General features: G+C 39.8%; 2 protein-coding genes across 2 annotated transcripts in view; both read left to right on the forward strand.

Moving 5' to 3' along the window:
* Positions 1-949: 949 nt before the first annotated feature.
* flj11011l (probable ubiquitin-conjugating enzyme E2 W-B) lies at positions 950-11,699 on the forward strand. The gene is made up of 6 exons (XM_038727249.1): positions 950-1,057; positions 1,911-2,002; positions 6,327-6,429; positions 8,906-9,061; positions 9,174-9,249; positions 9,349-11,699. Exons 1-6 carry the CDS (start codon positions 1,043-1,045, stop codon positions 9,360-9,362), a joined length of 456 nt encoding a protein of 151 aa, XP_038583177.1. The 5' UTR covers positions 950-1,042; the 3' UTR covers positions 9,363-11,699.
* Positions 11,700-13,186: 1,487 nt separating this feature from the next.
* The window catches only part of stau2 (staufen double-stranded RNA binding protein 2), a 99,067-nt gene continuing 98,144 nt past the window's right edge, over positions 13,187-14,109 (forward strand). The window contains exon 1 of the mRNA XM_038727261.1: positions 13,187-13,280. The gene's annotated coding sequence lies outside the window, so the exon portion shown is untranslated. The remainder of the gene's footprint in view (positions 13,281-14,109) is intronic.

A 14,109-nucleotide genomic window follows, 5' to 3' on the forward strand; every position in this document is an offset into this window, starting at 1 on the left:
CACATCAACAGTTAAGTATTTAGTGTCAAAAGGGGTGCACATGTTACAGAAAAAAGCTATGGACACATGAAAAGATATTTCAGGTACCCTTTTCTGATTTACCCCAGAGAAAGTGAAAAATGGTACAAGCTGATATGATATTCTAACTCTGAATAAATGTTGCTTTGAACATGCATATATATCCTTATGCATCAGCGAATGTTAAATGTGGTTACTGCATGATACACTGTACTGCTAAATATACAGTGAATATAGTGATATAATGAACATGGCGATCTGGCTTATTAAGTTGATCCCCATGTCAACCATATCAGGTGGGAGCTCATATCACATCTCTTATCATGGGCTAAAGAGTGAAGATATTTTTTTTTTGCAGGTAACCTCAAGAGCCTTAGTCAGATTACACTCCAGTTGAATGAAATGTTCTAAACTTTGCTGACAGATAAATTACTTCCTATGCTTTAGACAATCCAGCTTTTATGTACAAAGAGGAATGAACAGCTAGGAGGTTTTAAAGTAGTTGCGCATTTATATGTCTAGGAGATTACATCTGATTTATTTTTAAAATAAAAAGGAGCTTAGATGCTATGTAAATCAGATATCACCCAAGTGTATTAGAAGGCCATGTGATAAAAGGCAAAATCAATTAACAGCGTAATTAAAGATTGAATATGAGTGTGTTGTTACCAATTTTCTGATTGTGATAACATTTTAATAACTTAAAGACAAACATGAAAAAAAGATCAATATTTGGGACAACTCCGTATCAGGGATGTCAGGGAGGTCATAGCTCATTGGGCAGGTCATTGACCCTCCACGGGGTCTCGTGCGAACTCAGTGGATTTTAACACCGTATTTATTTTATTATTTTTTACGAAATTGTGTCGTAAAGCTGCGAAACAGTGCCTTCACGACCTTAAAAAAGTGAGAGGTGAGCGGGCGCACATCAGCGGATTGTTTTCCTCTGTCAAAACAACTTGTCTCACGTGACTCCCTGACGTACTGTCCTCCACTCTGCGCTGATGCAGGGGGGGTTTCCATCATGGCGTCGATGCAGGTAAGAACACAATTCACAACGAACGCGTATTTATAAATTACCTGACCGTCAGCCTGGTCTTTCCTGTTAGTTTATTAACCACTTCATTTAGGTACATGTATATGGTCGAAGTAGCGGTGAGATTTATCCTGAACTGTTAGCGGGGGTTAGCGCTAGGTCTTTGCTAGCAGCAATACAACTAGCCCATCACCACCAACAGCACCAAGCCGAGGCTGGCGTAGAAACCTGCTTCCTGGATATACATATGGATGAGTGGCGATTTGGTTTATTCGCAGCAACTCACGGATGACAATTCATTGAGTGTGATGTTATGAGTTGAAGTTAATTGTAATATTTTTACGGAGGGCTAGCTGCTATTTTGGGCTGGCGTTGACGTTAGCTAGCTAACGAGACGGTGCGCAGATTGAGCAGTTTCCTCTTGAGCTGAACAGGTGCATCGCTTTCTTAAGATAGCGGTTGCGAATAGAAACTAAAAGCCCATAAAACCCGCTTTATTAATGAATATACTGATGAGCTGTTGCTTATATCTAACACTTAGCTATCATCTGTCACAGTTAGTTTGATGTTACAAGTTAACGTCAGGGTGGAGTTGCTTTAACTAGACTACATTTAACAACTACAACACAAGACGTCAGCTATAACGTTAATAATTAAACTATATATCCAAATATAATTGATAATTTACCGTGGTTTAGTTATGGATCTCTTTGTATAATAAAGGAACACGTACGTTTTTGGAAAAGCTCATTTCTTTTATTTGATATCCCTCTTTTATTTCTTTACTATGGTTTGTTTATTTTCGTGATATTTCAGCATGTTTGAGTGTGAAACACAAACATATTCTCTCCCACAGAAAAGGCTACAAAAGGAATTATTAGCCCTGCAAAATGATCCACCCCCTGGAATGACTCTTAACGAGAAAAGTGTACAGAACACCATTACACAGTAAGTATTTTTAATATAATTTTTTTATAAATTATTTTATAACACAGTAAACAGAAGAACACAAGGATAGCCTACACCTAGTGGCAGTCATTGTAGTAGATTTCCATTTTGAATAAACAGAAATGTCATGTGGCTTTTTATAGTGTAACGTTTTATCACTATGAGAGAGCTGCGTGGTGAGCATGAATGAATTAAGGGTTACTGTTGCAATATAAGTGGTGGGAGGTATTAAGACATAAAGCTCTTGTAGCCTCAGCAGCGACTGGCGAGGAGCAATCGAGGTCATTCCAGTGACTGGCAGCTCTCAGTAGAGTGTCTCTAATGCACAGTGTCACTATTCATCCTTATAAAATATTAAACAGTTGGCATGCAGGAGTTGGGCTAGGGTAGCAAGGAACAGAGGCTGCTTAGCTGACCTTTCTGTCTGGGTGTCTTGGTGTTCCCTTAAAAAAAACGCCTGTGATTGTGTTATCTGAGTGAGTCAAATTATGTCTGATAAGCAGTAAGGATGAAGTTGTGGTCCTGGAAATGGATTTGAGACACATTTCTGGCCGTCCTTCAAACGTCTTTCAGCTGCAGGCCTGCGACATTGACTTTGAAAGTTCCTACCTGGTTGTGCTCGTCTTCGAGCTGTTTGGCACTTTTGCCGCCCTTAAAGAGGCTGTTGCATGTTACAGCACTTGTGTCCAGTTTAAAAATATGCAACTATGAGAGATCCATTGTGTTGGCATCTCTCTCGTTAGATAACAAAGGCCTTGTGAGAATGTCTTGCATGACTGACAAGTCTCCAAACCAGTTCAGCTGGCTTCCGCTTTGCATCCCAGGTTGTGTGGGGGCGTGCCCTTTCTCGTCATTTCAACATCAGCATTTTATCACTCGTGTCGTAATGGAGTACGATACAAATACTCTGTTCCTGCTTGACATTCAAGCTGGCCTATCTTAAAAAAACAAAAAAAGACTAAAAACTCACTAGTGGCAATGCTGTGCTCATGGCGGTGATAAGGTGACCATGTGTTTTTAGTTTTAAAGCTTTTGTTTATACCTTACACTGTCTCTCTGTGTTCCTCATTAGATTACAGTGTCTTTCAGTTCACTGTGTGATAGTGCAGATGGCTTAGCTTGATGCTGTAATGAGTCAGCCATTGCAAACAACACAACCGCTGCTTTTAAGCAGCAGAGTCTCATTCACGTACTCAGTTTTCCCCACTTTCAGTAAATGGCTCAATGTTATTTTTGTTGACTAGATGATGTAATTACCAGGCTATGGGGAATTTGAGCAAGTTGAGCATAACGTCCTTGGAGTCCTTTCCTGTGTGCAGCGTGGGTTGCATCAGGTGTAACTCAGCATCATGTTCGGTGACACTGCCTCCCTCTGAGCTTTTACGTCCTGGAGAAACAATGGAGCTCCTCTCAGACACTTTGACCATTGGACTTTGTAAGGGTGAAGTTTTAAACAGGATTGACCTCTCGTGTAGAGTGACCATGTGCCTGAGGCTAGATTTAAAAAGACACACAAGGCTATAAACCCGAACAACAGCCACAAGTCTCTTCGGCGTCCTTTCTGCACTACTTGCCTAGAAGAAATTAGGCCAGAGATTATGATGCTGCCATCAGTGCTCCTTTTTCATTTCCTCAGCACTCCGAGCAGACAGTCCTCATAAATGTTAAAAAATGCCTTAAATATTTTAGCTTTTTTTCTGGCCAGTGAAGCAACATCTAGCTTATTGAACATGTCGACTGCCCTTCATCCCAGAGACCCAGGATCGAGCCCCTGTGTGAAATCATCTCCCATTCTAAACAAGACATTGAATCCCTCGCAGCGCTGTAAGCACAGTCCTGTAGCCCGGCTACAGAGTCAAAAATAGATTTTGTCCAGTAGATCAATAGAGTATCACATTATTACTAAACCACTGTCATAACCCAGCTGAATATTGAATGTCACTGGAATGAGTCAGACTAAAAGCTTTTGATTACATACTTACTGCAGCATCGGCGGCTCGCATTTTGTATAATTCTTTTTTATTTTTTAAAAAGAGATGTTGTCCGTGCAAGTCATTCGTTACATGTTTCCAACTAATCTACTCCAGAATGATGAGCTGGAACATAGAGCATGTTGTTAATCATTAGTAAACAAGACTAAGAGTCCACAGTAATGCTAGCGCTGTGAGGCTTAGCCATTTACCATCTTAGTTAGCGAGATACCATGCTAATATTTGCAGGGAACACAAAGTACAGAGTCTGACCTTTTACACGTACAAGGAATTTGCTTTAAAGCCACTAGGTAATAACAGACAAAATAAAATATCTGAAAATTGCAATTGACAAAATATAGCCTGCAAGTTTTAGAAGAATAATAGAGACTATGTGCAAAATGGAATTTAACTATTTACATGTGCATAAAAGAAATCAAATGCTGAGGCCGATGGGAATTTTATTAGTTTTGCAGGGATTTGGTCATGAAACAAAGTATCGGACAAATTTAAATTTTGACTAGATGATGATACTAGATGAAATTTCAGGGGATCCCCAAAGTTATTACAATTTATTCTGAGGGGGAGATTGCGTACAGGGCTCCACAGTGGGACCAGTTTGTTAGCACATACGGCCAAAACTCTATCGAATTCCACAAAAAAAAAATTTTTGGGTCACACTAGTGCACCTAACATTTGCAGGACAATGTTTGTTGCGTTTATTGTTTTGTGTGTGGGTGTTTTCCCCAAAACTCACTTACAGAAGAAGGTGAGAACCAATCAAAAGCAGAGAAGGGGCGCTATACTAATGCGGTGACTCAGCGTCAGTAACTTTGGCGTTGGCAACGCACGTACCCTCGCGTTTATAATTGCGTTTGTGTGCGTGTCGCCGTGCAAGTACACCGCCAAAATTCTAGTTGGCCGTGGGGTTTCAATGTTCCACTGTGTTGACTTCTCCCTGTGAGCCAGCTAACGTCCGGTTTAGCCCTCTGCTAACTTGAATGGAGGCACGATAATAATTGTGTGGCTCTCTAGACTTTCCAAATGTTGTCGACTGAATGGATCAAATTCTGATAGTGAAACGAGTCATTTCGCGGGGGTTGTGATGCTCAAAAGAAGGTATCCACCATTTAATATAAATATGGATAAGACAAATGCCTTTGGTGTGAGAGACCAGGGTTCGATTCCCACTGTGACCCATCCACCATTGTGTCCCTCTGCAAGACGCTTGGAGCATTTCCTGGGGGCTTGGAGGAAATGATTCTACCAAGCCAACCAATCTTTTCAGTTTATCGGCACTTTTTAAGTTTTGTTTTACAATAATTAAGTTTTGTTTGTGCTGTATTCAAATAAAGGAAAACTTTTACCTGTAGGTGTTCATGTTTACAATCATTTACATAACTATCATTGTGTATGGGAAATGACTGGTTAGAAGGTTAGAATATACTGTTATGGCACTAAAGGTGATGTGAAATATTTAGTTGCACCTAAATTTTGTGGCAGTGCACCTAAATGATAATGTAGGTGCATAAGTGCAACTACACAAAAAGTTAGCCTGAAGCACTGGTGTATGTACCAAATTTCATGGCAACCCATCCAATAGTTGTTGAGACAGTTCGCTCAAGACTACATGCCGATAAAAAGAAAAGTCAGGGAATCACCAAATTTTTTAGGACGCAACATCTGGGCACCGTGTATGGCTATACAAAATGTCATGGCAGCACATCCAGTAGTTGTTGAGATATTTCAGTCTGGACCAGAGATGGACCAACCAGCTGACAGGCAGACATTGTCATCTTTAGAGTAATACTGCTAGCATGACTTAAAAAACAACGAAATAAAAAAATTTCTTCCCAAAGCACAAGAAAAGGTTTGTTGTTAAAGCAAGTGTTAACCTGATATCATGACTTGACAGGAGGAATTTAGTAACTCTGGTGTTATATGCTCTATTATATTAAAAATATTTTGCAAATAGCCTTGAAGTTGTCACTGGGTGTAGAAAATAAAGAACATTGAGAAATCAAATGTCACATCTCTCAGTTGGTCTTTTCAAACTGCAGGAAGCGTTTGCTTATTTCACTTTGAGAGTGAAACACTGAGTGTACTCGAAACAGCATATTTAATCAAAAACTCTTAAAAATTCAGATTCAACCAAGGGAAACCAGCTTACCAACCTCTGGACTTTGAGGTCATGAACATTAACCCAAACTGTTTCAAACTGAGCTGTAAACAAAGTTTAACATGTAGAGTTTCAGACACTGCATATCTTTTGTTTACGTGTTAAGTTATATGGTTTAATCTTTTTATTTGAGTGAAATGTTTACCTTTTTTTAATATTTTTACTTTTATTTTAGGTGGATTGTAGACATGGAGGGAGCACCTGGCACACTGTATGAAGGAGAGAAATTTCAGCTGCTTTTCAAATTTAGTAGTCGGTATCCTTTTGATTCACCTCAGGTAAGCAGAACCGTGGGTGTGTGTGTGTGGGTAAACATGAGGCTGTTGGTGTTCTCAGCTTGGAAAGTGCAATTCACTTACCGTTTTGTCTTGGGGACCTAGAAAGTCTGCTTCTGCCTTGACACACAAGCTGTTTTGCAAGGTGTGGACACTCATACACTCATACTCATACCTGGAGTCTAGTTCCATTTAGTTTTCCTGACTAAATGTCCACTATCAATTCTCTGCGATAGTATGAACTATGCATTACAAAACAGATTCATATGCTGCCAGTTTGCAGGTATATTGTATAGAGGTGCCACTTTCCAAACAAAATCAATCACTAAAGACCTTTGTAAACAATCCTCTATATTTAGGTCTGGATGCCTGCGATAATCACATGAAACGCATCGGCCCGGCACTTGTTAGTGGAATGTACCTCGGCTTGGAAACACTGGAGCCAGGAGTCACTGACAGACACGCCAGCGCAGAGCTCCCACTGAAGCCACGTTTGAGGGGATTAGTTTAACTCAACAATCTTGTTTCCCTCATCAGCAACCTGGCCTCCTAAAAATAGAGAAGGAGTCAGTGTAGAGAAAATTAGATAAACCTCGCCATTTAGCTACTATCTTGTAAAACAGGAAAGACAGGCTGTCCCAGTGGCCGCACAGCTTTGCTTCCTGGCTTGTTTTTTTTCCAGTGGCCTTTTGCGGTTTTGCAATGAATGCGCTCCACAAAAACATTTTCCCCATAGGTCACCATTATAAAAGCGACGTCTGTGAAACAGTTGACAGGACTGCAAACAAGGTCAATTACGACTCTTTATGCATTTTTGATCCATGGCGGTTATATATCTGTAAAACCTTCTTTGTGCCGAGGAAAAACGATTTTTAAAATTTCATCACAATTTAAAGTCTTAACGGCCGAGCGGGAACTCGTGGACGGGGCCAACAGGAGAAACTGCGCATATTGGGGGTGCTGCATACCCCTGGAGTAAACCTGGAAGCTAGTTTTTTGGCTAAAGAGCCAGCAAGCAATTCCTATTGGACTGAATAGGCGCCATCTTGGGGTCCAGTATCCAGGTCTTATTTATACATCCATGGTTGGACTCTTTTTGTGGCTCCTGAAGGAGCTTCAGGGTTAACTGCTGCAGTGCATAATTGGTTGTCTGAGGAGCTTACAGGGCAAATCTTTAGCGCACAAATATGTAAATGTGATAGTATGAGTGCAGGAGTTTGTAACCCTCCCCCCATAGTGAACGCTATAGAACCGATCAGTGTTTGTTTACAGTAAAATTCGGGTAGAAAACTGCATCACGTACATAGAATTTAATGGCAGCTACAGGTTGAACAATTTCTTTTCAGTATATTATTTCGAAGTGTGTACATCTCATTGATCTTAAGTGCATGTTTTATTCTTTCGTATCTCACTAATAACTCTTCAGCTAACATTAGCTTGGAGACCTAATTCACTTGTTGGGCCACAGAAAATGCACGTACCCAAAAGTAGTCCGACAGGCAGTGAGATGTCGCCTTTGGGTAGATTTGGAGTACAGTGCATAAAATAAGCACAGCAGAAACATCAGGTCGGACCACCATGTTTAACTATATATCTTTAAACGTTACAGTTACGCCTGAAAATAGAAATAAATAAATTTGCAGATTCGGTTTTGCAGATCAGTGTCTGTCTATATTGAAATTGATTTTGTTCTGAGTGTACAGTTAAAAGAAGAGGCCCAAGAGTTCCAACAGAGAGACATAAGGCAAAAGTGAAGATATTTATTGAATTATCTGTTAAACACAAAACATCTAACGCAGTAGTAAAAGTAATAGTAGAAGTAGTAATAAAAAATACCACAGTAGTCGTAGCATAAGCTGTAATATAACATCAAAATAGGAATACAGGCTCGTGCTCAGACCTCTGCGCTTTGTATGTATATAATATGTGTATATAATAACCTCCCCTGCACTCCCCCCTGTGAGGCCCTGTCTGGTGCCAGCCTGCCTCAAGCCATTGTTACCCTTCATTACCCTCTTTACCCATTCTGACTCACCCGTTCTCTCAACTTTAGCATCTCATACTTGAGTTCCACACTTTCTGTTCTCTTCCTGTTTAGCTCTGATTCTTACACCCTTTCACTGGCCAACACCTTTTTATAGAACACGGCTTCTTCTTTTTTATAAAACATGTCTCCTCTCTTCCCCTCTCTCACCCCATCCCGGCCCCTCCGCCCTAATCCCAGAGCCTCATGTCGCTGTAGAGGACTGAGGCCGAGCTTGTACAGCAAGTCTCATTCTTTTCTGTCATTAATGAACAAATATCGACTTCTTCCAGACATGTGCGCTCACATGTTGTCTTTGACCACCAAAATGCCCTCAATTCACTAAAAAGGTCCTCTATTTACCATCATATACTCACCATCTTCATAGGCTTATTATTATGACATTTTCAATGAATGATCTTAATAATCGCTGGTTTGTCATTCTTTGTCTCACAGGTAATGTTCACAGGAGAGAATATACCTGTCCACCCTCATGTGTATAGTAATGGTCACATCTGTCTATCTATACTGACGGAAGATTGGTCGCCCGCCCTCTCAGTGCAATCAGTTTGTCTTAGCATTATCAGCATGTTGTCCAGCTGCAAAGAAAAGGTAGGGAACCTGTAATGATGCCTGAGGGGGTCAAATATCGTGATTCATTAAAAATGACGTGCTTGTTAAATGGAAAAATCTTAAATGCCTGTTTTGTTTTGTTTTTCTGCAGAGACGACCGCCTGATAACTCCTTTTATGTAAGAACGTGTAACAAAAATCCAAAGAAGACAAAGTGGTGGTATCATGGTGAGTTATTTTTAATATAACTTTGGCTGGAGGCCGTAAAAGTAATTTCCTGTCATTCTAAATGTGATATTTAAATATTTTTCTTATTTGCCTTCGCAGATGATACATGCTAATGTACAAACTTTGTAATAATCGTAGAAGAAAGAAGTCCTACTGACCTACGTAAAGCACTTTTTAATCATTCAGTCTTTGAACTCTGACCTTTGACTGGAACAATGGACACCATGCGCTGGAGGCTCTTGACTGCATTTCCCCCGTGGACAGTTGGATGCATGTTTTTTAGGCGGTTGTAATATAGAGAACGAAAATAACGGAGCGTTTAGATGCACCCAAGATGGATCGTTTTTGGCGTAAAACTAGTAATGCAGCAAGCGAGCAAGGTGGATTTGTAGTGAGATAATTATAATTCCTGTTTTAAGATTATTATTGTTACTTTTTTGTTTGTGTGTGTGTGTGAGAGAGAGTGCATTTTAAGGTCCTAGTTGTGCAATAATAACTGATGGATGCATGCTTGGGCCTACAAAGAGAAAATCCAAATTTAATCGTTTTCTGGAAGGGATCTGACCATCAAAACCCCAAGAAAATGCTTCATCTGATTTTTTTTGTTTGTTTGTTTTGTTTTATAAATTATATGCACTGTGAAAGGTATCTAGTTTAAAAAAGGCACTATTGGTATGTTATTCCCAGCTTGCAGTAGTGCTGTAATCAGTCCTCCATTTATTTATCAGGTTAAAGGCTTATAGTTTGCAACACTGTACCAAGAGTAAAAACAGTTTTCTTCTTCATCTTCCAACTTGAGACCTGGCTGCAGTTCTTCCTGCCGTCGGACAGGATGGGTATAATACAGACGCGACGATAGATGTCTTAGTCAGCAGATGACCTCAGTGTGCATCTATTTCCTCGTAAAGTTGGGCTGAACTCATGTAGTGTTCGCTAGTCCAGCCTTGAAGATGTGCAGTGACCACTCTCTTTCATTTAAAGAATGTCCGTAAGAGAACATTGTTGCATGATCCATTTTTATTTGTATGATACTTATTTTTATTTTTATTTAATGCTTTTACTCTTCTAAAATGTTTTGATTTTTAAATATCTTGAGTTCCTTTTTTTTGTACTGTTTTCAACTAGCTCATACTTTGAGTGGGGGTGTTTGTTTGATGGGTCAGTATGTTTAGGGTTATTATTTTCCTGTATTATTTAATTTAAATCTTTGTTCTCCAGAACGGTAATGAATGACGAAAAGGAGTCTTTATAGAAATCTTAAAGACGAGGCTTTTGTGACCCCCCCCCCCCCCCCCCCCCGTCAGAGTTTTGGCTCAGGTACTTTTTTCAATAAAGAGATCACCTCTAAAAATATACCTATCAGATATTTTGAATTTAACTATATTTTCACCAAAAGAGACTGTTATGTTGTAAACTTATAACATGTCTGAAACTGATGTATATAAGTCTTTGCATTGTTGGATGATGTGAAAGAAATTAGCAGAGGATGCATTTACTTTATAGTAGAATGATAATAGGAGTGCTTTATTTCATTAGAAGTTCGCCTGCATCTTTTGCTAATAAGGATATGTACAGTTGGCAACTACTGTTGGTTTAAAAATAATAAAAAGGTTTCGTAGTTTTACAGTGGGGGTGCATGCAATTTTAAACCCCGCTTTTTTCTTATTGGCATCAGACATTGTGGCAACTTTGAAGTCTGCCTATGACTTAGAGAATGGTTTATAGGATGGATATTACAAACCTCACCTCCGGAGGCTGCGTGGCTCTTTGTCATTTCAGACTGTAATCGCTCCATTCCACTAGAAATGTTTTATCGCCATCCAGTCAGAGATACTTGAATTTTCCATCTTGGGTTTGTTTGTATTGCATTTGCTTTTTTCCAGGGTCTAGCTGAGTTATTTGAATGAACCTGAGTGAATGTGATGATACTCTATACTGTAGAGAAGATTACCAGAGCACACCGCTATCTCAAAAACTATATTGATAACTTAAAGACATCTATTTAACCAATGATTTTTTTTTTTAACTTTTTTTTTTTTATTATTAGCTTCATTGTAATGGTCTGCTGTCACCATGCTGTGAGGAAAAAACACAATAGGACTGAAATGATTGTGGAAATGCAGTCACAACAGCATTTGTGAGGGATCAAGAAGCCTTCTCCCAGTGGCCAGTGGATCAGTAGAGGTTTGAAGAACTTGCGAGTGAATATGTTACATGGGTTTGGATGCGACATGGTTTTTTTTTTTTTTTTCTTTTTTTTTTTCTTCCTTGGTTTTTCCCATTTCAATGTGGTTTGAACTCTTAGCTTGCAGGTTGTTGTGAGTGATCAACACTAATGAGGGTGTGTTATTTATATTTGAAATTTTGTTCTGGGATGTGCAAGCTCCATGTAATAGGTGCCTGTTCATTTTCATAATCAATAATAAAAGCAAAGATTCACTTTTATTCAACCTTGGTTTGCAGTTTTGTATTTTCTATGGTGGTTGTTTTTTTTTTTTTTTACTGTAGCCGGTAAAAGCCTTTTATGCATCTGACATAAATTAAAACTTAATAGTACCATAAAAGGATGATAGATGGGGATATGGATGATGACTGCCAAATTCAGAAAGAAAATCACATTGCCAAAAGGATCCAAACAACATGTTTGAGGACATGTAGGTCTCATCAAGGATGTCCAGACAGTTCCCAGTTTAACAGAACGCACAGATCATGTCACAGAAAAACTTGCACACCGTCTACCATGTGAAATTACATCAGGCAGACGATCATTAAAACATTTTTTTGTGCCAGTCGTTTCACAGAAGGGTTTTCAGAAAGTTAAATTCTTACACTTGAGTACGGATACACTAAGGCTATAGATGCATCCATTGCTCTCTTTAAAATTTATTCAACATAGGGCCAAACTTCATATATTTTTTTCTTAATTGTGTGCTGGTATATGCATGTTAACATTTAGTCTTGTATGCTAAAATAATATATTTAACCACACTCCCTCACGACTTACTATAATAATAAAGGGTCATGACCTTGACATCGCAAGACTATTGTATGGAAAAAAACGCAGCTGGATGTTTTCATGTTATTTCACTGCAGGAGAGGAGAAACACCGTGTATAGTGTCATGTTTGAGGGTAGGGGCCTCTGTGACGAGGTCATCGCAGTAACACAAGAAAAATTGTTTGGTGGCACCATCTAGTGGTCACATTACAATATTACTCTTGTCAAAATCTCTTGAGGATCCACAATTCATCTTTTCACTTTTTCCTACCACACTTCTTAATAAACGGTTACCACTGGAATTGCAGTGGGCCCTCTCCAGCTGTGGGACCCCAGAACCATCAACACTGACTGGATGTGGTTTCCCGCACAAAGAGCTTGGTGACACAGAATCCAGACCTGGTGGTCTTGTGGTTTGTGAGACACTTAGCTGCATGCCTCTTCATTCAAGACCAAGGTAGACCCCTTTCACCCGAAGGGCCTTTCCGAGAAAAGACATTAAATCCTACCAGGGAGGTCCTGTCTGTAGGTGGACATGTGCTTCTCCAAAAGAAAAAAAAAAGGTTTATTACTAACTTCATATTTAAACTCACTCAGCAAGAAGCTTCCCCGAGACAAAATATGCCATGTAAGTAATTTATTTATTATTAGTATTAGTAATTAGAGTTGTAAACAGACGCTTATTTCAGGTCCCGGTGACACTCTGTTCATTTTCGTTCTGAATCAAAGTTACTGTTCGAGGCTCAGAGGAAGCAAACCAGGATTGAACCATTCATATCGCCGCGGGGGTGGCTGATTCATTCACGATTTACCACAAACTCTAATGATGCTAAGTTAGCAACACACAATACTTGACTCTGACCAAATAAACACCACACAAACTTTATACGTGAGATATCAAAATGACGAGTCATTTACCTCTATATTTTTTAATTTTTTCTCAGGCAAATAACGTGGTCTGTTCCCTCTTCCATCCAGTTCTCTTTAGTGTTTGCCAATGTCGGAGGTGTAACTGGGGTCTGGCCCTGGACAAAGGTAAAAATACCCTAAAATATTTGTCCCTTTGTTGGCGGATAGTCTCTGGATTATTCGTCACGCCGTCGCCAGTCCGTATATGATGTTGCGGTGGACTGAAAATCCCCAGACTTTGGTGGTGGATGGGGCGGGTATGGAGATGCTAGCAAGAGGGGTGCTCGGCCGATCAGCCATGATGAGCGTTAACCGGCTAAACTAGCGTTACTGGAGGTGGAAAGACAGTGGATATTAAACAGGAGAAATCACAGTGACATAATGATGACAGCGTGCATGTTTGCCAGCTGTGTTGGTTTGTTTTTAGGAGCTGACATTTGCGGGAAATCCTGTTACCGCCTCGGTAAGGTTAGCCTCCTGCTAAGCTGCATACAGTCGAAGCTATAATGTAGGTTCAGGGGTTGCTGACAACCCTGTAGCTCTGTCAACCTCAACGCAACAGCCCCCTCCACATTCAACTCACTGTGTAAGACAACCATGCATTCGGGTTGCTGTTAGGCATTGCGTTTGCTCAAGTTGCTGTTAGAGAGGAAAAAGAAAGCAAGAAAGATTGTGACCCCGAGAACCGCAGGTGCAGGCAAGATGCAGCGGAACAATCAATTGCAGTGCAATGATTTATGGTCACAAATCAAAAGAGAACTTTCATTGTATTTTGTGGGTATTGTCGTTATCAGTTGTTTTATGGACATGCTACTGCTCTGTTTACATCCGTGCAACCATGGCCCTTAACTGTAAACAATGGACAATGTGACACTTTAAATCATCACAAGTTTACAGTTAACATTTGGAAACTGTCTGTGATATCCAAAACCTGCCTCCATTTTAATTATTGACT

The sequence above is a fragment of the Micropterus salmoides genome, unplaced genomic scaffold (genome assembly GCF_014851395.1).
Source record: "Micropterus salmoides isolate LMB-PRFRI ecotype aquatic unplaced genomic scaffold, ASM1485139v1 Ms_hic_scaffold_1, whole genome shotgun sequence".
In the NCBI taxonomy this organism is placed as follows: Eukaryota; Metazoa; Chordata; class Actinopteri; order Centrarchiformes; family Centrarchidae; genus Micropterus; species Micropterus salmoides.